The sequence below is a fragment of the Amphiura filiformis genome, chromosome 15 (assembly GCF_039555335.1).
Source record: "Amphiura filiformis chromosome 15, Afil_fr2py, whole genome shotgun sequence".
Taxonomy (NCBI): Eukaryota; Metazoa; Echinodermata; class Ophiuroidea; order Amphilepidida; family Amphiuridae; genus Amphiura; species Amphiura filiformis.
Window position 1 is genome coordinate 43493315 of NC_092642.1, and position 27269 is coordinate 43520583.

Below are 27269 nucleotides of genomic sequence, written 5' to 3' on the forward strand. Positions count from 1 at the left end.
GATAACTCATTGGAGGTAAGATTTTCAACAAACAAACCAATTACGCATGCGCATTGAAAACATGACGTCATTTTCGTCATTTACGGAGATTCCCAATACCGGTGATTTCTGTGTCAGATTTTCCAAGAAAACACATCAAAAGGTGTATTAATCAACCAAAATCGTGAGTTTTAGGAGAATCAAGACATTCTATAGTATCAATAGAATTGGTACATCATTGATTTAGTACTTTTTAGCCACCCATAGGGACAATGAACGGGCTAACGTTCAGCGAACTCTGCTGTCTGTTTTGTTGTCCTCCGTGCCCTTCACGGATAGCAGCGAAACTTGCATTTTACCACCCGAGCCAACGTACTCAATCATCACCGATGAAACAGGCACAAAAGGTACGTTGCATCTCACCGAGAAGGCCGAATGGCAATATTCAGATCGAGAACTGGAATCTATTGAAGTGTTTTATTCACGCAACAAACGCGAAACAGAATAGCATGCATGTTTGTACGCTGTGCCTCCAATCCCAAATACACCATTTTATTCAGTCATGGAAATGCTGTAGACATTGGACAAATGAGTAGTTTCTATATTGGGCTTGGATCTCGTATTAATTGCAACATCTTCAGTTATGATTACTCTGGGTATGGAAGTAGTAATGGTAAACCACTGGAACGTAACCTGTATTCAGACATTGATTGCGCTTGGCAGGCGTTACGATCACGGTATGGAATTAGTCCCGAGAATATTATCTTGTATGGACAGAGTATTGGAACAGTACCTACAATAGACCTTGCGTCTCGATATGAGTGTGCTGCCGTCATTCTACATTCCCGCTTATGTCTGGTATGAGGTAGCTTTCCGGATACAAAGAAGACATGGTGGTTTGATGCCTTTCCTAGGTAAGATATTTGTGAAAGAACTTTGTTTTTTACAACATTTGGAGTCATTGTCTTTTGTCTTCTTTAACTCAAACTCTAGTAGTCTAGCTTCGAATTTGCACACGATAGTTATGCATTCGATGCTAGAGTATGTCGCTATCTTTTTTCAGTTGGACAGCGTTGACATTTTTTGCAACTGAATGTTATTTCTTGTACTAAATATGTTAAAATTTTGATGACAGTTATTTCGATGAGTCAAATGTATCTTTTGAGTAAAATGTGCATATTTTGAACAGTCTAAAATTTGTTTTGGATGTTATCGCCAGTCGTGATCGACTGTTTTAACTTCTGAACTTCCATTTTTACGCGGTGTCATGCGATTTTGAATGCAAGGTCTCTAGCCTCAAATGTGAAGCTACATGTATCACAGTGATCAAATTTGTGGCTATACTTATCAAGCAATCTATAAAAATATTGCTTTGCCTCACCAGCCTCAGTATGCAGTAGTGGTGTTATCGATAGAGATTTTGTGTATCGCTATGTCGGAAGAAAATACTTCCGACAATCGACATGTATCGGCAGTTGAGGGGGGTGCATTGGGGGAAAGTGATTTGTGTAAATTGCCGCAAAAAGTGGAAATTTACGTAATTTCGAGGTTTTGCCTCAAAAGTGGGCCCGGGGAAACGAGGAGGGGTGCATGAAATTGAAAAAAGTTCCCTAAAATTACTTGTTATTGAAGGTTTGGAGCCTGAGAAATACAAATGTACTACGGTACCGTACTTTAAAAAAAAGTTAAAAATTCCGAGATTTTTTTTCAAAGCTGGATAAAGTTGTAACTGTTGCTTCTAACAGCCAGGGATATATTGAATTAACAATGCCAAGCTAGTTGTTCAATGGAAGCAAAAGTAATTAAAATGTACAACTTTACATTGTATTGTGATGTACCCTGAGTAATTTAATTTAATTTAATTACCGGTATTTAACTTTGTTTACAATCTGAAAGTATGTCATGAGGTGGGGGACCCCCTTGTACGTGCAAGATAATGGTGTGGAGGATCATTTTGGAATTCCCCCAAATTATTGTAGACAAAGTCAGAGCTGTGTTTGGAACTTGGAGGTCCCCAGTTCGTTGTTGCACCATAGGGGGGGGGGGCAGGGGGTGATGTGGTGTAGAGGGTGGATGTGTGTGGTTAATCTTGGGAGATCCCGGGGTTGCAGCGGTGTTGTGAGGGTGTGATTGAAGTGAATCAAGTGATGGTTTGTTGATAGATGGTGGGTTTTTTGCATGAGTGCTGATATAGAGGGCTGGAGGCTTTTGTTGGGACTTTACAGAATGCCATGGGAGATTGAGAAACTCCACATGTGTGTGATGATCTTTGTGCTTCAAAAAAGAAGTACATTTTAACCAGTTTATATAGCCAATAATTGAGCTATTTTTAAAATACAGCAACGAAGGAGATTGCGAGCACACAAAAGTGTTCTTCCTCATCAAAGGATTAAAGTTCTTCTGTCGAATTGCTGGGTTTGTGAAGGCCAGTGTAGGCCACGCATCTATCAAAAACAGTGGAGCTGTGTTAAAGAAACCTGTTCCCTGGAAAAAGAGTGATTGGTGAAAGAAACACTATTTTTGGAGAAAGCAGCGCAAGGAGATATATTTAGGAAAAGCAGCGCAAGGAGACAAGTAATAGGAGCAAGCAGCATCATTTTCGTGTGAGGATTTCATACGCAAGGATATTGATTTAAACGTAAGTGTACACTGGACTTCGCTGATTTTTGCAGGACAAGTGAACAAGGATATTACATCAGTCGTCCAGAACATTGCAAGAACTCTAGAATCACCAACAAGATGACCGCTGGTTAAATACTGATAGAATAAATCTGATTGTGTTATTTTAGTGTATATTGTTGTAAATATGTACCAAGCATACTGTGTTTTCAATTAAAGACTTAGATTTTGTTAGCTTAATCAAACAGTGTATTTGTGTTGTGCATTCGTGTGAGTTCGGGTAAAAGGTGATTTTGGCCTTGAGTCAAGTACGACTCGTAACAGTATCCAGTTGAAAAAAATCTCATTTTTTTAAGTCAGCAGGTTCCAACCTTCAATAAGTAATTTAGGGACATTAGGGTCTATAAGGCCAAGGAAAGTCGATTTTGAGTTTCCCGTCAACCGCCCTCACTTCATTTTCTGACCCTCACTTGAATTCATTATTGTGATTTTCCAACAAAAAAAGATAAATACTGGTTATATTTGCAAAAAAAAATATGAATATCCCTTTATTTTGTGTGGAAAATTCAAAATCAAAACATACATTTTGCTGTCAACCTTGCAGACTCTTTTTACTTTTGAATCTCATTTGGGCTAAACATCCATCTTCAACATGTTCAAGTGATTAAGCGGCAAATAACAACACATTTTAAGTGCGTGTTGGACTGTTGGTCAGGTCACATAATGAAAGGCAGAAAAATAATGAATAATGAAAAGGTTACCGGTACCTCACTTGTTTTCAGAAATTATGTGATGGGAAACTCAAAATTGACTGTAAGTGGCCTAACATCTTTAAAACAGGCCTTGACAAATTTTATTTTTAGCTTGCCTGATCAGGCAGGTAATAGCCAAAAATTGGTCGCTTGAAATTGCCTGCAAATGACCTCTATTTCACTGCAACAATTGTTGACAAAGTGGCGTTACATACTCATCATGCATTGCATACAGGGCGAGTATGCCAAATTTGGCAGTTGAGTCATTCCATACCAACTCGCCTAATTTTCAGAAAAGGTTGGCTGGTCACCCTCTCAGCAAGGGTCCCGCTGGAAGCAAATTCTTGCGTCCAGATGCACAATTGTATTGCTGGACGCATTGTTCAACAAATTTCATCAACCTGTTGGGTCCAGTTGGATGCAAGTTGCGGGGTCGGGTCAAGTCTGTCAATCAGTGATGCCAACGCCGCGCCTTAGGCGCACAATTGGGCTACTTGGCGATCATTTGCCACTAGTCAAAAAAGCATGCCGCTACTTGCCTAAAATCGGGCTACTTATGCTAGCCCCAAGCCGCGGCAGCAATTTGATGTATTTTTCTTTCAATTTAGCCGATTTATAAAGGTTTTGAGTCTCTGAAGCTCCAAATTGCAATTACAATGGGTTTTGTGAGTGACCACATATTGATCGGTCAGTAACTTCCCAGTAAGTACCGGAAGTTTGAAAGTCAAGTGCCTTACCGCCCAATTGGGTGTTTTGCGTTTAAAATTGGGTAAATCTGCACAAAATTGGGTGCTTTTTGAAGCTTAAAAATTGGGCTTCTTGAGAATCCTGGCGAGTCAATGCGCCGCCTTGACGCTGAAAAGTTTTGGCAACACTGCTGTCAATGTCAATGGAAATTCTCCCGGTAAGGCGATGTGTGATAGTATGGTGGCCTGATGTGCTAGTTTTGTGTCATGTTATTTGCATATTATGAATATTATAACGACCTTATTTGCATTATATTGCATATTATTTGTATTTGGTTATTTTCACAGTAAAGGGTGTAACTTTGGATTTTTAACATTTTGATCCATAGTGGTCTAATAAAGCTACAGAATTCCATGATTTTTGGCCACATAAGTTGTCTAGGTACGGTAGCAGCTACCTTGGGTAGCATAATCATCTTTGGCAGTTACTGCGTTCAGTTTTGGCAGGCTAAAATGTCCATAAATATGGCCTTTTTGATATGTATACTAAAAAAACAGTAACATTTTTTTGCAAAGCCGTGTTTTCTTCAGTTAAGTTCATAGATAATTTTTTTTATGCTGAAAATTTAGTCGTATGCTCAGTAAAAATTGCCACATTTGTTTTGATTGTGAACAGCCCTGTATTTTTGAGAACAGGTGCTGTAAACTGCTATCTACTGAAGATGAAAAAAGTTAAGTCAGGGAACAATTTATGCAGATGTACAATAGGCTTAGATACATTTGTATTTTTAAATGCATACATTTGTATTGATCAATACACTGTGTGCATGAATTTCAAGAAAGGCAGTGGCGTGCACAGCACATTGTAAGTGGCGGGGCCAGGTTGTTCAGTTCCCCCGAATGGAGTCTGATTAGGAGTGTAAGTCGCCCGCACTGCAAGTGGGCCCGCACTCGAAGCCCCTCACGGTTGGGGTCCAGGGGTTTTAGCGTTTTAAAAAGCCAAGGAATCCTATTTTGAGGGGGGCAAATTTTGATGTTTTTGCACCGTCCCCCAAATTACCAACAAAAGTGGGGGCCTGTGCCCCCCTGCCCCCCCCCCTTGCGCACGCCACTGAAGAAAGGTGCATGTACCAGTCTGTTTGGTTTCAGTTAATTTATTTAGACTTTCACTCATTTTGTCTGTCTGAGCCAATCTGTGTATTTATAAACTACATTGTAGTCTGTCTTTATGTCTTGCACCTCTGTCTTTTTATCATTTTCTGTCTACTCAATTTTTACTCCTGGAAAAACAAGGGATCAACATACCATTACCCATTTCCTGGAATACTAAACTGATGATGTAATTATATTGTACATGGATTTGTTTTTAGCACACACTACAGTTGGTATAGACCTGTATAACAATGTGTTGCTGCCACATCTTGCCTTTTAAGTATTTATTAGTTTCCTCTGGGAGTCTGTCATACCTTGGCATTTAACTTAGTAGTGAGGCATTTGAAGTAAATCATGTATCTCCAGTGATTCATTGTCAATCAATTCACTATCTTGTGTAGTGGCTCAGGAATTTGTAAATTACATGCATGTACATACACTGGTACATGTATTATTTGCATAGTTTGACAAGTAATTGTTATTTTATTTGCATAAGTTGACAATTTGTTACATTGTAGAAAGGAAATACATGTGTAGAATTCAACATCTGGTTAAATAAAACTCTTGGGATATTATAAAACTGCTCTTTGTACTTGAAACATGTGCTATCTACTGAAGATGAAATTAAGTTCAGGGTGGCTCAGGGACAAGTGGACGGGCAATTGTTGGATCATGGCTAAACTCGGTTGATACCATTTGAAATCCATACATGTCCTCTTCCACACAGCAAGTGTGAATTTCAAATCGACTACCTGAATGGGTGACTCCATTTGAAATACATTCCCTGTTTGGGAGGGGGGGTGATCAATTTCAACAGAAATAGCCATTCACAACTCATCCAAACACTAAAAATTAAAATTACTAAATTAAAATAGATCTTGGAATTTGGAAAAAACAGTTTTGAGTGTATGGGTTAAAATTAAAAATATTGAAGCCTATGGGTTCAAAAATGTTTTTGCTGGGTTTTGCGGTTGCCTGTTTAGCCACAAAATAGTGCGAGAATTAAACCCAGCAAAAATTCACTGTTATTTTTTTTACTAACGACAGATATTAAATATTATCTTGCATAGATAGTTCAAAACGTATATGATGATTATAGACAGTAATCCAGTGCCAAGTGTCATCATTGGGCTTGTCATTTTCACTTGACCAGTCATGGAGCCCCCAGCCATTGAAACAAAGATATGAGAAGCACACTCACTGAGCACTATAAATTTGTCTTGGCTAGTTGAGAGACTTTGTATTGATGCACAGCATAATGATGTCTGGCTGATGCTAATAGAGAGCTACATGTAGACTTATTCGTGGTAACTGAACCTTTACAAGTGCATCAATTTTTGTGATGCATCTGCAAGATATCTGGCACTCTATTAGTCTACTGTATAAGTGGTAATTTTCGCGTACAGTTATTTTCGCGATTTGTAGTGAGAGACACATTTTCGCGAATGTTATTTTCGCGATTGCCCAGTCCTCCCCTATACTTATAATACATTATGGCATATATTTGCGAGGTGTTATTTTCGCGGTTGGAGCTCTAATCGCGAAATTCGCGAAAATAAAACCCTCACGAAAATTACCACTTATACAGTATTATAATTGTAGTGCTCATCCATTATGCTAAAATTTCATAAGATGTTTTAAACTTGTAGACTAGTTGTAGAAGTGCAGGTATTTCATCCTTTTTGAATAATTACTGGTTGATGATACAAAGTAAAAATAAAATTAATATGGAAATACCATTATGTATGATGATGAATACAAATAAAATCACTCTGTTTTGTGGGCCTGACCAACCCAGATTTTGGGAGACATTTTTTCTTTGTTTTTTGACTGTATATTCGTAAATATGCATGCTGTAGTATTTTTTTTTTTGTGACAAAAGTGGATGGATTTTGACAGGAATTTTGCATTTAGTGTGCACAAATTTGCAGGTTTTTTAAATTTTATTTTGTGGGTGGTATTTGTTTTATTTATTTATTTATTATTTCGTTATTTTATCTTAAATTTTAATTATTAAATGAAAAATTCCTTAAAAAGCCTGTCTCTACAATGTAAGTAAAAATATACTACTGTATTTCGTCAAATAGTCGCCCCCCTCCTCAAATAAATGCCCCCCACCACTTTTTTTCAACCAAGATGTTTCAAAAATGCCGATATTTCCATGCTATCTTGTGTAGTAAGCTTACCAAGTTCGCACATGGTCCATAATAAGCGTCAATAATTGGCGAAAATCTGGATCAGAAACCCGGAAGTGAGCCAGAAGTCAGTGTTTCTAGTTCATAGTTCGTCATTTTAGCGTGTGTTTTTAGTTTACCTAATAATTTTAATGGGAATTATCGTTCTAAAATTGACCTTGAATAAACACCCCCCCTTGGGAAAATGTAACCCCCCCGGGGGCGTTTACTTGACGAAATACGGTATATATTTTTGGATGATGCATTGCAAATCATGGTTCAGGTGTTGTGGTCATAGCGTATGTGCATTGATTTTTGCGTTTGACTGGCCACACTTAATCAACTATAAATTGATAATCAGCCCATGTCTTTTGCTGTTTTGGTATGCTTGATTAAGGTATCACGCAGTCATGCTGACTACTTTTGATATGATTGTGCATTTTGTTCACATGCCTTATAATTAACATTCATTGTGGATTCATTAAGTTATGTTGATAGTTGTTTAGTGGGCGTTTGTTAGTACGTAATCAATGTGCTTGTCTTGAGTGTCATCGGTGTTATAATTACCCCATGATTATATTAAAGAGGCTTATATGGCCGTGTGTTTTGAACTCGCCACCCTTAGCGTTACATCACAAATATTATGAATTTTTGCACCAATCAAGTTTCAAATTAGAATATCTCCACAACTATCAACCCTAAACTAGCAAAAGTGTACATTTTTGGAAAGCTGAAGGCAAAAGCAATTTAAATATACACATTTCAACTCATTGTACAGGGTGACCTTGAAGCTATACAGGGTGGAATAAAATAATTCCAAATAAAAACTGGGTCACTTAATGCATTGCTTATTACTAACTTGCAGTTATAAACTGAAAGTAAACAACATTGATTTGGTTAGAGATTAGGGGGAGCCTACTGACTTTGGAAGAAAAAAAAATCACAGCTGTTTGGTAATCTCGGAATACAGGATGTCCCAAAATATGTTAAATTTTTTTTACAATTCAACATATTTTGAACTAAAACATTTTACCCCTAACCCATACAGAAAAAGTAAGTCCATATTTAGATTCCTCATCAAATTTCCTCTCAGAAAATGTATATTTTGACTATGATAGGGTAAGTAATTAAAAATTTACAGCAACTTTTAGATTTTGAAGACATCCGCATCACTTACTACAGTGTTTAATATGAAAATGGGTAGTTTTGTACGTCCAAGTTGATATTTTATAGACTAAACCAATCATAAAGTGTTCAAAATGATTAAAAACAATTAGCAGAATTAATAATCTTTCAAAAGAGCTCTTAACCATGTCTGTAGCCCATATGAATGCAAAGATATGATCAGTTGATTCAATGCGCACACACAAAATCTTTATTTCCCATAGACTTTGCACATACCGCCACCGCCTCAACCGCCACCGCGGCCATTCTGAACTCAAACAACTATAACTCCACTATCTTAGCTGATAAACAATTCTCCTTTGAAGGTCTGTTAGGGCACTCAATTATTGTCTGTCCAATTAACTTAGACACCCAGTTTTTGTCACTTATTTGAAAAAATATCCACTTTCAAAGAAAGTCATGAAAGAAAGGTGTTCACATTCGCTGAGACCTAACGGGATTTTTGTGTTTCCAAAGCATTGAGTGAGAGTTTACCAGAAATTTTATTGAAATTGGAAGGTTTTTCTCAACACTTTAAAAATAATCAGGTAGAAGTTGGGTACCATTATTTTGGAAGGTCTCATTATACAGATTTGTAGGTATTGTGATTTTGGATAGTGAATGGATGAATAGTAAATTAATTATACTCCTCACCAAAAACGTTTTATAAAAATGAAAAATATAATTCAGTTCATAAAATGCAGACAGTGTTTCTAATTGGCATATTTATTCTTAGTGTATTAACTCAGTGATCCCAGCTGTCCCTCAACCAATTAAAACAATTCGGCGCGGTATTTGAATCTTGTTCTGTGCATGCTTTTGGCTTGGTCCAATTCCAAGAAAATACAAATTGTATGCTCTATGAATGTTTGATGTTATTGGTGAGGAGTATAATTCACAATACACTCCAGACACATAGTAACTTGCCCTATCATTTGTTATAATGCACCAACTGTGACATCTTTTGAGTTATAGAGGTTGTGCTTGAAATTATTGATTGGCTCCAAACAAAGGATTTGAACCGGTCGGTGTCCCTCACCGAAATCATGGCACAGTGCAGTCCATTCAATCAAATATTGTCATCAACCTATTTGATCGTAGTGTATTTGTTAAGCGTGTGAGACGACCTCTCGCGGTAGATGCAAACGTGCTTTTGTTGAATGCATTTGAGTAGACCGCCATTATTGTGAATTGGTAAAATGATCAAAGAAAAAGGGGTGGCATCACTCATGGAGCTATTATAAGATGGAGAGGAAATAGATTACGTAACGCATTGAAACCTTGTGCCGATTTGAAATCTGACAAGCTATTCATCTAAAGGTACCTTTTGTTTGGGACAAAGCGCTTCCGCCATTAAATCGGTAAGCTGACCCGACAGTGTACAATGTATTAACGCTTTACCTAGCAGGCTACTGTCAATAAGTGATCAAACGAAAGGCGCGTAAAAGCGACGACTACTGGAACGAAAAGTACCTTTTGTTTCCATAACACACAAGGGTGTGATTGAGTAGCCGTAAGCACAAAAGGCACACATTAGCCGCTGATGTACAGTTCGTGATCACCCCACTGACTTCAGGTGCTTCATTTAAATAAATTGAATGCGCTGCTGAATGATTACACATCAATGCTGCCATGTATGCATGTCTTTAGTACTGTATAATGGTAATAGCTACGTATACATGTAACAAATAATAAGTATACCGGTATAGGCCTATATAAAAGTTGTTTCACAAATTGACATTTTATTTTATTTTAAGAAGGAGAATGTCATAAACAGTGGCGTACTGAAGGGGGGGGGGGGCAGCTCTTCTGTGAGAAGTCTTGGGAGGGGATGAGGGAGGAAGAGGTGAAAGAGGGGATATGAAGAATGAGAGGGTGACTGGAGGAAGAGAGAAAGAGGAAGAAATGAAGAGAAATAAATAAATAGAAGTAAATAAATAGAAAGGTAAGAAAAATGATAGGAATGAGAGGGGACAAAAAGTAAGAGGGGATGGAGAAGGGAAGGGAGATAAGAAGATGGAGTGATACTTTAGCAAGCAAAGAAAGGAATGTCAAAATGTGTAGGCCTTATAATAATTATTATAAAAACTAAACACCGCCCCCCCCCCCACACAAACACACATAGGCCTAACACTAACAGCACTATAGGCAGCCATTCGATGATGTCAATGCCTTTATGGGTTACATATTTAAAACGCCCAGTCAGATGTATTTTACACCTGCCAAGCACAAGTCACCCAATTTGAAAATTGGACGTTGAATGTACACTCTCATGAATATTGATTGGCAACATTTTCCAATATGTCAGCGCTCAAATCGGACACAATAGAACAATAGACCATTCAGTGCGTTGGCATCACTGATCAATATGCATGTTCAAACACCCCTTACTGTAAATAGATTATCCCATCAAAAGTTTCAAGTCATTAGGAATATTCGACTGGACCCAGATATCTTGCTGTAAATTGGTCAAAATTGAATAAAAGTAGACAAGGAAGAATATTTTTTCATCGCCTTACTAATAATTTCTGTTAGGTCTGACCGTGTTTAGCAACTTTTCTTTCATGACTTTTTGCCAAAGTGAAAACTTTTCGAAATATATCCTAAAAACCGGGTGTCTAAGTTATTTGGACAGACAATAGCTACAAAATGACACCAAACACACTACAATACCTTTTGTTTAAGCAGAGATATAACAATTTGAACGAGTCTCGATTTGGAAAAACGTAACAAAACCACCATTTTTGGGTGGCGAGTTCAAAACGCGTGGCCATATAAATTTCTAGATCATGTAGTGAATTGGACATTAAAATAAAATATACTGTGAAAATGATTATAACAGTGGCGTCAATGCGTTGAGGCAGCTGTTTAAGCTCTTACATTTATGCAATGTGTTCAATCGTGTGTGTTTATAGATGAATACCTCAATAAAAACGTTTTATCAACAAAGGCAATCGATATGCTTTTGCGAACTGCATACAGCACTACACTGTTCAATAGCCTTATTCTGATGTGGCGGGAGTTTTAAAACAACAGGCCCTGACCAAAATAGGATGTGTTCGCATACTGCCAACCAAAAACAATGGAAATTGAAATTGTGATGATGCACATTTGCACACGCATACTGCCAGGCAATGATGTCAGATGTCAACTCATCTATAATGCCAGTAATTTGAGCGAGTTCGCTAGTGATTTGAAGCTGTGTCCAATGAAATGCCATTTTTTCAAGGTGAAAAATAGTATAAACAATGAGGATCTTCTCAACCTGGTTGTGTGTAAACATATAGTTCAATTGAGGGAGGGGAGGGGAAAACACCCCCTGGGCAGGGTAGCGCTAGAACAAAACACTCCAGAGTCCCCTGAACTTACAGAAAATAAAACAGTAGGGGGTCCGTAGTAGAGTTTGGTCAGTCAGAATTGCACAAATGCAGCATTTATAGTATGTCTGCAGTAGCGCTAGATTGAAAAACTGGGGGATCTGCAGGAACCCCCGAACTTGCAAAAAAATTAGAAATAGGAGGTCTGAACTGTATTTTGGTGAGTCCGGGACCTTTAAATGCATCCTACATGTAGCTCTACCCCTTCCCCCGGGCTTATTCTCCTCCCCACCCCCTTGGCCATTGAAAAATACATTGATTAGGGCCTACGTGTTTCTAACCATGGATTATGTGAAGAATAAAATTAATAGCTCTGAAACTCTGAGAAATGATTGCTCTTTAAAAGGTCAGGTGTTTGAAACTGAAATCGCAGCTGCAAAATCTTCAGTATTCATGTAAACTGAGCTCAAAAAGAAACTTATAATTTTTTACAACTTGTGAATCACAAGGTCATATCTTAAAATGGTGTCAATCAAAATGAACCAAAATTACACACAGGATTACTTTAATACTCTACTCAAAACACATGTCAGTAACCAAGCAGTTGTCCAACTGACACAACAGCAAAATGCACTGTCATGGGACAGCTTCCTGGAAGTTTCTCCACTTTCACAGCTCAACATTTGGCACCCAGCACAAAAATCTGTGAGAATGCACACAAGATCCTTGCACAGATGATAAAACGGTGCTGCTTTCTGCTTTTCATACACTTTTTTCATGAAACAGGGCTGGGCTGTGAATGTGGTCCAGTCAGGAAGCTGTTCCATGTCAGTGCATTTTGCTGTTGTGTCAGTTGGATAACTGCTTGGTTACTGACATGTGTTAAGAGTAGAGTATTGAAGTAAACCTGTGTGTAATTTTGGTTCAATTTAATGGACAGGATTTCAAGATATGACCTTGTGAAAAATTATAAGTTTCTTTTTGAGCTCAGTTTAGATAAGACTACCCTGAAGGAATTATGAATGCCTTCATGTGGATGTACTAGGAATGCCTCCGTCATGTGCGTACCTTAGTGACATGCTGTTCTACATACATGTATGTTATTTTCAATGTGAACGATTGTAATCATACCAGAATTGGCTTCTTGTCGCATTTGAAAAGCTGACAGTATTTAGACTGGCAACCCATTATTTGCATGATTCACCCCCACGACACCTTTCCCCTATTTCCTGTAAGGACTGCATTCAAGGCGGTGTTGCCCATTATAAAGCCACACATGCACAGTTGGGCTTCAAATTTAATCATGATAAACTTATGTGTTGATTTTGCTTACTATGTTTTTCATGATATTTATTTGTTTGCTCATTAAGTCCATTTATTTATATGAATTTATTCATTCATTCAAATTTCAAGTAATTAATTTATAATTATTTATTTATTGTTCTTGTAGTTTTATATTGTTATTATTGTATGTAATTTGGCTTATTGGCCACAACTTTACAATAAAATAATATCAATCAAAAATTCAATCAATTATTTGAATTTGAATCTACAAAACTACATGTATACATGTATGTATTTGTTTCTTTAAATTTTATTTATTTAGATTTATCTATAATTATTTTAATTTATTTAAATTTGTTTATTTGTAAAATTTATAATGTATTATGTTTTAAATTAGATTAGTTATTAATTATGCCCATTCTAAAATACAGGTTTATAAAAAAATGTAATTGATCAGACAGTTATAATAAAAGGAATAAATAAATTTTGGTTCTTTGGTGGACTGTGACACTTGATGAGCTTGCGAGCTGTGTCTACTCTCATCCTAAATGGTCTATGGTCTACTGCTCTTCTAGTGGTGTTTGCCATACCATGTTTTAAATGGTCTATGGCCATACATAGACACAATGTATGTATCTTTTGACAACTTCTGGCAACTCCAACTCCCCTATAAAAGCATTTAAGGCCTGGGTTCATAGTAATGTAGCTTGACGGATCAATGGAATGACATAAATAGATGGATATGTCTTATTTGCAATGGATTTTGGTTCATGCTAGGCAGATTTATGATCAGACATGAACAAAATGTTAATGTGTTTTGCCATTAAGAGCATTTTTTTTTCACCACAGATGAGGGGATTAGGAAGGAAGTTATTAAGCTGCAAACATGTAGTGTGGTAGAAGAGTGTTTTTTTGAGATATTTTCACCTAGTTTTTACTCGAGCAAACGGCAATATGGGAAAAATAAGTGAATGAAGGAGTAAATTAACTAATAAATTAACTAATAATGAAATATGTAAAATTAATAGGCCTACGTAATACAACAAGAGTAAACTTGGATGAAACCATCACTACAGATAAAGTGCTCCTGAAACTAAAAAGGAGCAGAAATATATTTAAATGTAGTGAATCTTGGTATTTAAACCATCATTCGATACAGCACTGTTTCGTATAGGATAGGTGTTGGCACACCTACACTCCTAATATATGAAAGAAATAATTCTTAATAATGAGTAACATTAAAAAATTTTAAAACTAAATTGACAAGTTTATCAAAATGGAAGGTAAGCAAATGATTTATAAAGTGTACTATAGAAGATTAAAATTGTAAATGGTTTAAAATATAAAATGTCACAACTCTGCCTTCTTTACACACACACTCTACACCCCGGCATGCACTAACACACACCCCAACCCGCAACAGACAAGGTATATACACACCCCTACATCCCACACACAAAATAACAAGAGGAATATAATTGCACACTGTATAGTAGGTTTATTTACAAGTCATGGTAGTATACATACATAGCAAAACTGAATGCTGAATATAGTCCACCCAACCCTAATGCTATCCTTAATTAACGTGGGAGTCTAAGTTCTGTAATTACACTGCAAAATTATTTTATCTGATAGAGCTAAATACATTTAGAGAATTATGTCTTGAACAAATTCCAATATATTTTCAATACAATTGAACTTGTGTATCTTTATTGTTCTGCCCATGTAAGCTAGCAAACAAGCCCAGGAATTTAATTGTTTTGCTCTGTGTGTTACGATACTTAGGCGACAAAGCAGGTAATAATGAGAGGTTTCAGGGACCTAAATGACTAGCAGGCTACTTATTACACCCCCGCATTGGTATTATACTCTGAATCAGGTCTAAATAGACAGTTGAGTTGGGTTCACTACTTCACTAATCAAAGAAATTGCATCTTGTGCATTTAAAATGTGCAATGTTCACGTGGAAGTATACATTCACTCCGGCTAATGTACAGGAGCTCATTCACTTTTGTCTGGGTATGAAGCTTGCCCATTAATGTATTAAAGGATTGGCAAAGAAATTAAACCTAGATATTAACCATGTTAACCCTATAGCACTGAACACTGCTTTTAAAAAAGGACAGAAGATGATCAAAGAAGTCACTTGGTACGTACCCACTGGATTCGAACCGTAGACCAAGCACACAAGCACACAATCACTGGCCGGTAGCCATAGGGGCAATTCCCTGAGCATATAGCACTTAAATTGCATCATCACATCATGTGGGATTCATACATGTGCATTCAGTGGTTATTATCGTGGTAGTGGTATTTTGTGGTAGCAATAGATGTTGGGGTTAAGTGCAGTTCAGAATAACCCGGCAAGTAATGCTTGACCAGCCATATTGGATTGCTACACATGAGACCAACATAGTGTGCATAGTTCAGTTGTGACATTAATGACAAACTTATCACAGAACATATTTGACATTGATAACTTCTTTTTCTCAATTCCTCTAAATAAGATGTTCATTTTGCCTTTGATAAAGATACACCATGGAGCGAAAGCTTTGGCCTTTACATGTATCTTTAAAACTTTGACCAATTTTACCACAAAAAAAAACCAGTGCCACAGTGCTTTCAAAACAGGCAGTGATGAGGCACCAGTGGATTATGTGATCCAACATGTCCAGAAAAATTACCAAGGTATCCAGAATGTATAACAATATAGGATTCCCCATAATAGCAGTCAGAAGTTATATTTCAATCCATGGCCATGTTTTCTAGGGTAAACCAATTGTGCTCTTCAGTAGTGACACCCACAATAATTGACAAAGGCAACACACCCACACAATTTAAATACAACTTGGGGAAAAATATTGAGGTAGTCTTTTCACAGAGATAAGTGTGTATTTGTGGCTTAAATGGAAGAGAGGAGTGTAAAAATAAAATCCCAGGTACGGTGACAGCGAGAAAAAAGAAATGGAGTTGAAATACCAGCTACATACCAGCCCACTTGTTCAAATGAGTACAATTTATCGACAACGAAACAAAAAGGAAAATTATTGTAAATTATTAGTTTGGAATGTATGTTTGGGTAAAAAACAAATTGATGTTAGGGGGAAAATTATGTTTTATGATTTTATTTAAAATTTAGTGTAAAGTGTGATATTTTTGCAGTATTAGTTTTTGCCATTTTAACTGTCAGGAGCAGTTTTGTAATATCTTGTATTCAGAGTTCTGAAGTTACCTGCAAAAAGCATGAAAATTATATTAAATTTCCTGTTATACAGTATGCAAATGTATTCAAATTTATGCGAAATTTAGGTGACTGTCTAGAATAAATTTGCTTAAAAATATGGGTTATCACTTCATCTCATAGATTTTGCAATATAAATCAAGAACACCGGTACATGTTCCCTTCTATAAAAAAATATAAAGATTGGCACTGTACAGATCACATTAAATTTGAAAGGAAAAGGAAACCACTGAGTGATATTTGTATGGATAATGGATTGTCCAATCATTAGTTTTGGCATTGCAACCAAACAATATTTTAGTTTCAGCATCACAACCAACCTATCAATTTGAAAAATAGATTTAAGAAATGGAAAAATGACAACTCATTGCCATGTAAATATTCATTTCATGGAATCTCAATTCAAGCAAATCTGTAAATTCCTGTCAGTGGAAGGTTTGGATTTGCAACTTGCACACTAATGTGACAGTTGAAAGCACATATTTATGACCTATATGGACAGGATTGGGATCATAGAATTGTAAATGACTGTTCTATGGACAGTGTCAAGTTGACATTGACGTCATCAGTGTTTAGTTGCAGTTCAATGAAGGTGCCGAATTATGACCACTTCATTGATATGAAGTAAAGCGTACATATTTTTCATTCAAACTTGCTTTTCAATATTACATGTACATACATGCATGTGTGACAACAACACAACATTTAATTATATTGCATTTTAACAGGTTTGAGACATGAGTCGATCTTGGCCGCCCCCCTGCCATGTATGTCGATATACAGGTATACCATCAATTGTGGCAAGGGGAAAGCAATATATCATCAGATTTTGCAATTTCCTGAAACCGGCCTTTTCCAATGCGTAGTATGTATGAAACGACTTTTATGTAACATACAAATGTAATTAAATTGTATCTGCTCTCAAGCTCCCTTCAATTAGATTCTCAGTTGTACACTTGTATGAGATACCAGATGACCATGAAAAATAAAATTCTATTTTCAAAAAAAGACTACATGTATATAGGATAGGATTTGCATTTCCTTTGAACACCACAGATATTTCTTTCCAGGATCTGAGTGTGTGAGCACATTACACCTTCTTTCTAAAATCTGCATTTCCATATGGAGGGAGGAGTAATTTTATAATGTAAACTATTTCACAGCTCTTTCAAGCTTATTCGTTCATCATTGGTTGGGCTGTGTGAGTGAAAATTGGAAAGAGAGTGCCAAATTTGGCTGCTTTCATGTCACCTTGCAATCTGATTATTACATGTGAACGTTGAATTGAACTTGAATGTGCTAACAGCTTCAGGTGTGATATGTGTGTATTGAATACATCAAAACATGGCTATGGAAATGCCCATGCATTATTGATACATTGTTGGTGCGTAAAAAGGCCTTTGGGTTTTTGCTGTTCAGTATCAAGATGTTTCTTTATTAATTTTATACTACATCTACATGTAGATCTCAATGTTCAATACCAACAAGTACTTAAATTGGGCCATAAATAATGAGCTGTGATGGGTGATATTGTGGGCACATCTGGACCAGGAGCCACACATTTGGAAAAAGCAGCTCCTGGTCCTGAGATTATCTAGTGAACCAGGAGCCATTTTTAAAGCGCCAAGAGTCATTTAAATTTCAATTGTATACATTAAATACAAAACCTCCTTTAACTACAAGGCTCTATTTAAAAAAAAAATGTAGAGCCTGGATCAAATGATTTTCGTGTGGACCAGAAGGCAAAATGTTATGACCATTGGGTAAATGGCTCCTGGGTGCCTGGTTATTTTGAAGCCATCTTGACAGCATTGGTTTAAAATACCATTCCACTCCTGATTACCATAAAAAAGACAAATATCATGATTATAATCATTGTCAATAATGTTCATGCATACAGGATAATGTTTTTAAAGTAAACTCAATTTTAATTATTAAAAATCAACGACCATTTCACACTTAGCCCCATCTTAAGTTTTCAATAAAGTGAACAACACCTCAGTTTGGGAATGTTATGATTTGAAACAATAACAAGGCTAACGCTAGATTGGCGAATGAGTGATGGTGACTATGATGAGTGTGTTTCTGTGGTTGTCTAGTAAACACATAGAGAATAAAGGATTTCCCCTGATGGTCTGCTGGCTAACCTTTTAGTTTGGACTCGCGAAAATGTCACACCTTGCATGCCAAGAAAAATTCTTGTCATAAATAATTGATTTGTTTCGTTAAAAGCCACCTGGAGTTTATTTAAAAGAATACATGAATCTGTTAAACAAGGTGATTGTTTACTTTTTAATCAGGTCAGTCTTTATGTTTTTAAGATATCTGTCTGATTGACAGCCATATTTTTTCTTGATAAGGAGGGAAAGGGATTAGGATAGTGCGAAATATAAGTGCCAAATATTGTAGCATAGTTTAATTTATTAAAGAATTTGCATAAATGAAGCTACTAGAAAAAGAATTCAATGTTTCAACAATGACGTTTTTCAAAGTTGAAAATCTTTTAAAAACCAGATTGTCTCAGCATCAGGGAAACTTGGGCATTCATGTGCAGCCAAGTGTGGACAATTATCCTATCAGTTCCACTTGAGCCATATCAAGTCCTCTTGAAAGTTTATGCTATTGATTTGGGTCATGGTATTGGAATGATGTAGGAGTTGTTGTGTTGTTATAGCAACAATCCCAGATTCTTGGCCATTCTGATGGCACTTTAGTGGGGTGCAGCCAATCAGGTCTCTGCTTTAATTCCATTTCTTTTGTTGTGTTCACACCTTTCTTAGTAAGCCACTTGCATTTGCTCCTCCGATCATGCTGGACCAAAAATCCCACCCACCCTCCCAGTAGCTGGAAGGGTAATTCAGTTATCTCATTTGTCCAAGATGCTTCAATAAAAGTATGTCAAATTATGCTACTCTCCGCTTTGTCTGGAGTTTTCTTCAAATCCTGAAGAATCTCTTCAGTAGATTGTCTCCACTTTCTACTAAGCTTTGTGATGGCTTTATAAATGCTTTGTATGGAGTTCTTCAAATCCTGAAGAATCTCGTCTGTAGATTGTCTCCACTTTCTACTACGCTTTGTATGGAGTCTCGTCAATACCTGATGAAACTTGTCTGTAGATTGTCTCCACTTTCTACTACGCTTTGTATGGAGTCTCGTCAATACCTGATGAGACTCGTCTGTAGGTTGTCTACACTTTCTACTACGCTTTGTATGGAGTCTCGTCAATACCACTTGTCTGTAGATTGTCTCCACTTTCTACTACGCTTTGTATGGAGTCTCGTCAATACCTGATGAAACTTGTCTGTAGATTGTCTCCACTTTCTACTACGCTTTGTATGGAGTCTCGTCAATACCTGATGAAACTTGTCTGTAGATTGTCTCCACTTTCTACTTTGTATGGAGTCTCGTCAATACCTGATGAGTCTAGTTGTCTCCACTTTCTACTACGCTTTGTATGGAGTCTCGTCAATACCTGATGAGACTCCTGTAGATTGTCTCCACTTTCTACTACGCTTTGTATGGAGTCTCGTCAATACCTGATGAAACTTGTCTGTAGATTGTCTCCACTTTCTACTACGCTTTTAATGGGAAATGTATGCTTTTATGGATTTTCTTCAAATCCTGAAGAATCTCGTCTGTAGATTGTCTCCACTTTCTACTGCGCTTTGTATGGAATCTCGTCAATACCTGATGAGACTCGTCTGTAGATTGTCTCCACTTTCTACTTCGCTTTGTATGGAGTCTCGTCAATACCTGATGAAACTTGTCTGTAGATTGTCTCCACTTTCTACTACGCTTTGTATGGAGTCTCGTCAATACCTGATGAGACTCGTCTGTAGATTGTCTCCACTTTCTACTACGCTTTGTATGGAGTCTCGTCAATACCTGATGAAACTTGTCTGTAGATTGTCTCCACTTTCTACTACGCTTTTAAAGGAAATGTATGCTTTTTATGGATTTTCTTCAAATCCTGAAGAATCTCGCCTGTAGATTGTCTCCACTTTCTACTGCGCTTTGTATGGAGTCTCGTCAATACCTGATGAAACTTGTCTGTAGATTGTCTCCACTTTCTACTACGCTTTGTATGGAGTCTCGTCAATACCTGATGAAACTTGTCTGTAGATTGTCTCCACTTTCTACTACGCTTTATGTAGAGTAATTTATGCTTATTTGAAGTATCTTTTTGGCTTGATTGTTTTTGTCAGTGGATTATTTCATTTATTAATTTTTTTTTTTTAGTAAATTTTGGCTGACTTTTCAATAATTACCAGCTTATATAGGGATTTAAAGATTTAATTCATTGATAGAGTTGGCATTGTTTCTTCTTTTGGAGATTTCTGTTTATTTAATAATTGCGTTATAAATATTGTTTTCCAATTCAATCCTCTGTTTGATCCAAAGAGGTATCTGTATTTGCTTAAGATGAAATTTGGTTAAATGTGATACAGAAGTCAATTCTTGCATGTCCAGCCTATATGGTTGGCTTGTTGTACACCTTTTTCCCATAATTCTTGTATTGTGTTATTAATAATATTTATTGGAAGATAAATAACTATTTATATTATGTCTTAACTGCTATGAAAGTGCTATGATTATTATATTATTATTATATTATGAAATCTATCATTATTTATCATTATTTATCTCAATTATATTTATGTATATGAATATAAAATTGTTGAATGGTCATAAATAGCTTAATAAATGGTCCTCATGATCGGGAGGGCAATGCGGAGTCTAATCATTGCTTTGGTGTTGTGTTTTCCTGATATCTCGAGACAATTCAAAATTGCCAAGATGTAAAATAATGATACATGTAGTATAAACGTTGACCCAAAAATTGACCCAGTTACATTTATTCTATGAAGTGCAATATAGTAATGAGATGTTTTTACAAGACAGGATGTGCTATTATTTTGCCTTAAAAATTGTAACCAATTTCAAAATGGGAATTTGTAAATAGTGAGAATAAACTGTCATTCCCCCATTGCCTCTTTTATTATCACTGCCAAACAACCTGTTGCCTGGATGCTGCCTTCTGGCAACAGGTACCTCTACTGTACCTTGTTAAATAGGTTTATATGCACAGACACAGCAAGACAGGAACCTCTCCATGCTCAGTGCATAATTCTGTCGCACCATAGAAGCATTTGCTGTAGATGTGTACTACTTACTAGTGCTAGTATTACACATAGATTCTGTTTATGCATACAGTTTAGAGATTCTGAAATGTGAAAGACTGATACATTTTTGTTATCTTCATGTTTGATTTTTTGATCACACTTGCATACATCTGTGTCATATGTGCATTAAAATTTAAATTAAAATTTCTCATGTTTACTCACTCTTACAATCTTGAAAAACCTCACGATTGAGTAGCATTGCAAAAAATGTATTTTGATTTCAGCCTTAAATTTTGAACACATCAATTTTAATCACAAATTTTATGGCAACTTTCAAGAAATTGAAGTATGTAGCGAAATACAAAATTTTACAATCAATACATGGATCCTGGTTTCTCTACCGGAAGTTAGTTTGATCGAAATTCCTTCCCACCAACGTAATAGGTGTAATGCATAACAATACAGTTTAGAGGTTAATCCATCTTCTTTGATACGTAATATGCGTATTTATTGTGGGAAGGAATTTCGGTCAAACTGATTTCTGAAAGTGGAGGTTACACATTTTGAAAAATCCTGTAAGACTTAGCAAAGGTGACCCAAAATAATGTCCTGATTATGATCGGTTAACATCGATGTGTGCTTCAACAAAGTATTGCGGGCTTTGCCAAAAGAAAAGGTCGATACCAATCAGGGTTATAGCTAGAGAATTTTTAGTGTCGGGTGGTATTGAGGGAATTTTTAATGAAATTGACAGTTTTATTGAAATTGCCTAAATGTGGCCAAATTCTATGTGATTCTGCAATTTTTGACACTTGAGTGCTGGGTACTAGAGCTTAAATTGTTTATCAGTGGTGTGTTCTAAATCTGAGTGCCGGGCCCTGCTGCCCGCCACCGCTCGCCGTAGCTACATCCCTGATACCAATGTATACCAAACTGTTCTATATACATTGAGATGGTAAAATGTAGATGACTAGAAGATTGTGGGTGTATATGTAAGTATATGTACACCCACAAAGACTATAAAAAGAAAATGATGTCAGTCTGAGTGCAATGCCTTGCAGTACTGTATGTATAAATATGTACTGTAGTCAGCCATGATTGTCATTCAAATAATAAAGGTTACATTATGGTAGTACTGGTGCTATTTAAAAGAAGATAGTCCCAGCCCGATTCAAGCTAGTCATACAGTTTCCTGTGGCAAAGCTGTAACATCCTCATCATCTCAGTGACACGACACACTTGATACATGCAATAAGCTTCAGGTGCATAGACACTGTATAATAGATGTAGATGTGTTGTGCAAAACAAAGCAATAGATCCATGGATGATTTGTATTTAGTCACGTTGTGAATGTACACGCATACAAACACATGCATAATCGTTTTGTGTCTTCCAAGTTGGTGATACAGACTTCCTGACGACTAGGTGATGGAGGTCACTGACCAATCCTTTTAGTCTTATTACATTAAGATTCGTTCTTAGAAACACAGAAACATAAATTAACACAATTAATTCAATTAATTCAAGTCAGTTCTTTTGAAATTAAAGATCACAATGGTCATATTCCGTAGAAAACAAAAGCAACTTCTCCTTGTTATGATAAGTTGTATTTGGGAGGAGGAGATGGTCTTGATTTTTGAAATACTAATTTCTTTTGTAGGATTTATGATTTATTGGAACAGTCTTTCAACAGGTTTTCACATCAATTTTGAAGTAAAATCTCCCCATTTTCTCCTACATTGAAACATTCTTGAAACCAAAAGTACTCTGTTCACTTGAATAAATATAATTTTAAGCAGCTTCATTATAGCTTAACTATGGTCCTTTTTTTTTTTTTATTGTATAGGACATAAAAAAAGAGTAGCATATCGACAGTTGAGAACTAGAAAGCATGGACTGTCTTTTGGAATATGCAGGAGAGCATTAAATTGCTCTTCTGAGCCTTCAAGGAGAGCTGATTAGAGCATTTACAATAGACTGTTAAGCAGTATACAGACTTTTTTATTATGCGTACAATATTGTATGTACAATATACGTTATTTAATCTATTGCCATTCTATTTCCAGTAATGTTTAAGTTCTAACGAATGTTTGATGACGTAAAATCGATAATATATTTCTGCTAGATATTGTATGTAACATATTATCGATTTTTCGTCATCAAACATTCGTTAGAACTAAAACATTACTGGAAATAGAATGGCAACAGATTAAATAACGTACATATTGTACATACAATATTGTACGTACAATACTCGGAGTCTGAAGCGCGCTTAAGGAGAGAATGGTCAACTAAGGCAGAGTTAAGGAGAACAGTCAAGAGTGATTGCTCTCCTCAAAAGGCAGTCTAACCAATTGGTGGCACTTTGATGCAAATGAAAATGACAATCTTTATAATCACATTCAAAATTAAACTTATCTCTGTCTACCATGTTATTTTGACTTGAAATTTACAGCTAAGACCAATTTTAATTTATCATTTTGTGGAAAAAAGGAAAAGCTATCAGCAAACTTATAAATATTGTTTTCTAATAATTGTACTCATTCTTGACTGGTTTTTATTCTCGTTTCAGTATCGACAAAGCATCCAAGGTATCATCGCCCGTCCTTGTCATCCACGGCACAGAAGATGAGGTTATCGACTTCTCCCATGGGCTAGCCATCTCGACGATGTCAGCGCACCGTGGAACCTCTATGGGTAGAGGCGCCGGGCATAACGACGGGAGTTATCACGGGCAATACTTGAACGCCTGCGGCAGTTCATCACGGTGGAACTACCGAACTTGTGACTACCAGTGGAGGATGAAGCAACAACGACTACAGACATAAATGATGCAGGGGTGGTCATGGTGACCGACAGCAGGGAGGGGGCTAATAACGATGAGGGGGGTAACAAAAAGACCGACTCACGATCGGTCAATGGGAAAACTAGCGGTAGCGACGCAAAAGCTGCCGCTAAGGATAAAAAATCAACTAAAGAAACGGCAGTCGTAGACTGTCATAGCTCAGAAACGGGTGAAAAGTTATAATTATAATTATTACTAGGTATCACTAAGTGATAGCAGATTTTTATGATTACTACTTATATAATGTAAACAAACAATTTCACATAGTGTAATTATTTTGACATTATACCCTTCATATTAAACTGGTCTGTAATTAATTATTAATAGCTTACAGTATTTTCATATACTGTACTGTTAGTGATCAATGTAGAAGCATGCTTTTAATATTATTATCATAAGAAAAGAAAAAATAATTTCATTTTAGAATTGAATTTCAGAAGAAACAAAAGTTGCAATTTATAAAAAAAAAAGTTGCAATTTTCATCTATGTCTGTGGTATTTGTACTGATTCCTCCACGTTTCAGTGTTCGTGAGGTTGTGTAGAGCGGAGGTGATGAGAGTATAGGGGATGAGATGTGTATTATAATATTATAGGATATAGCTAGGGGAAAACGAATTGACCCATTTTGTTGTTGTTGTTATTGTTGTTATTATAATAATGGGTTGTTATTTTAGCGTTTATTTATGGGTCAAGCATGCATGGTGCTTATAAAGGAAAAAGTGCATATATTCAGAAATGCCACTTTTCCACCTGTTGCCTGAATTCCTTCTTTTATTTAAAGTCCAAATTTCCGCGCTATTTCAGGCTTTTCGCAAGTTTCAGGTATTTTGAGTGGTATTAAGTGGCATCTCTGTATTCTTTGTAGCTGCTATTGATTTCTGAATGTATTGTAACATAGTAGAGCTTTTACACTGAAATGCATTACATTGAGTGTATTTAAAGGTATGGCAACATTATGTGTCCACACGGTGCCAACATCAGGGTTGGAAATTTGAAAGAGGATTTAATGTTGGCTACAAATTTCTCCCCTGATGTGTAAAGTAGACATGCTTTATTAGGAGAGCTGTTAGGAATACATAAAAATTATGTATAATTTCTTTTGTTAGATTATGAAGAGCAGTGAATGTCACTCCCGAGTGATTTTAGGAGAGCCATTCATAGATTATGGAGAGCAGCGAATGTCACTCCAGAGGGTATTGAGCCATTCAGGGAGCTCTATATCATGCTATGTGACATCTAAAATTGCAGGCGAGCTATACATCACCCTTCTGAGAATGGGCTATTCCAGTTGAAATCCAGACACCCCCTGTGGAAGACACAACCTTTTAAATTTCCCACACAGGGGGTGTAGATTTCAAATGGGGTCACCCATTTGAAATTCACACTCCCTGTGTGGAAGATTAAGGTCATGTCTCCCATAGGGGGTGTATGGATTTCAATTGGAATAGCCCAATGTCTAGGAGAGCTGTCAGGGGAGTGATTAAAATTAAACAACACTTAGTTTAAAAAAATAATTACAGACCTGTGAGCCACACATCACTATTGTACTATTCTATAAATGAAGTTTAGCAGAGTAATTGCTCTCACTCTTCTCAAATTTATCGCTCTCCTTAACTTAAGACTCATCAATTCACAAAGCAACAAATTGTTAAATAACACACACACTTATGTTCACAATGCATTGTAACTTGGAAACAGAATGTAGAATGCTGGGTTAAATGCACTGGATGAGTTAAGTAAAACTGTGTCAAGCCAACAAGTGCTTTAATTTTGCGTGATATTATGTATGTGGGCTCAACCCTGCCTGAAGCACTTACTTTACTGGATGGAATATTGCCACAGCAAACAGTCTTGCCTTCCCAGCATGCATTGTTCCAGTGTTTCTAGAAACTAGCACATAACACATTTGGACGAATCTACATGTAGGCAGTAGTGAGTAGCGCTAAGCCTAAATTGTCAAAAAGTGGCTGAAAAGAACAAAAATTGGGTCATTTTGCTGAAAGGTCTGCCTGTCCCCCCACCCAGAATTGATGCCCATACATATAACAACGTATCTAGTCTATATTCAGCTCATAATAGGCGGGACTTGCAGCATCAAAGATTGATATAGACTGGCGTACACACAGCCACGCACAGCACCACACTTTGCGTATTGCGTGACTGATGAGCACTTTTGTGAATTGGGACCTCATTGAATTGCCCAGTAACAAAAACCAAATCATTCTCGCCTATTATGAGCTGATCACAGTAAAGCAAGGTTTCATGTGTGATTTTCAGCAATGCATTATGGGAAGGCATTTGATTGCTGCTGTGGAATATTGCTAACAAGTCAATGACTGATGCTGTATAGCAGCATATTGTTTCAATACATCTAAACAAAACAGTAGCAGCATTACTGTGGTAAAACATTTACTTGCGGAAATGTGGCATTTTATAACAACCATTGTAATTCAGGAAGGACAAGTATTTTAAGTATCGTTATTGGTATAAAATATTGTTATTGTCCGGAGGTATTAAAGTGGAATGTAATATTGCCATTCAGTTATCCTCTTTCTCTCTCTCTCTCTCTCTGATCAATTCAGTGGGAGATATATGTTGGCTTTTCCTAGAAATGATTTGCACAGTATACTATAAGTCATGCAGTATATACTATAAAAACAATCATTTCTTTGTTGTGAATTTAATTGACAGTCATATTCATGATGTGATCATTGACAATGAAATACCTTGAAATGTATTATGGTTAATTTTACTTGTAAGTCTTCTCTGCAGACACAATACAAATGATTCAATATGCATCATTATTTTTGTTACAATCTATAATGGTCTGTATGCTACTGCCAGTGACTGTATGTAAAGCTCAATTTCTGCAGGCCTTTTGTGCCCGTTTCATATGTACCATAGCAGGTATCATAATTACTGCCAATTTATC

The 27269-nt window shown here is 36.5% G+C and overlaps 1 protein-coding gene across 1 annotated transcript; it reads left to right on the forward strand.

The window, feature by feature from the left end:
* Positions 1-72: 72 nt before the first annotated feature.
* On the forward strand, positions 73-26336 carry LOC140171687 (alpha/beta hydrolase domain-containing protein 17B-like). The gene is given in 6 exon segments (XM_072194981.1): positions 73-333; positions 336-473; positions 476-893; positions 24064-24153; positions 24155-24189; positions 24192-26336. Coding segments are annotated over 6 exon segments (891 nt in total). The 5' UTR covers positions 73-251; the 3' UTR covers positions 24320-26336.
* Positions 26337-27269: the final 933 nt, after the last annotated feature.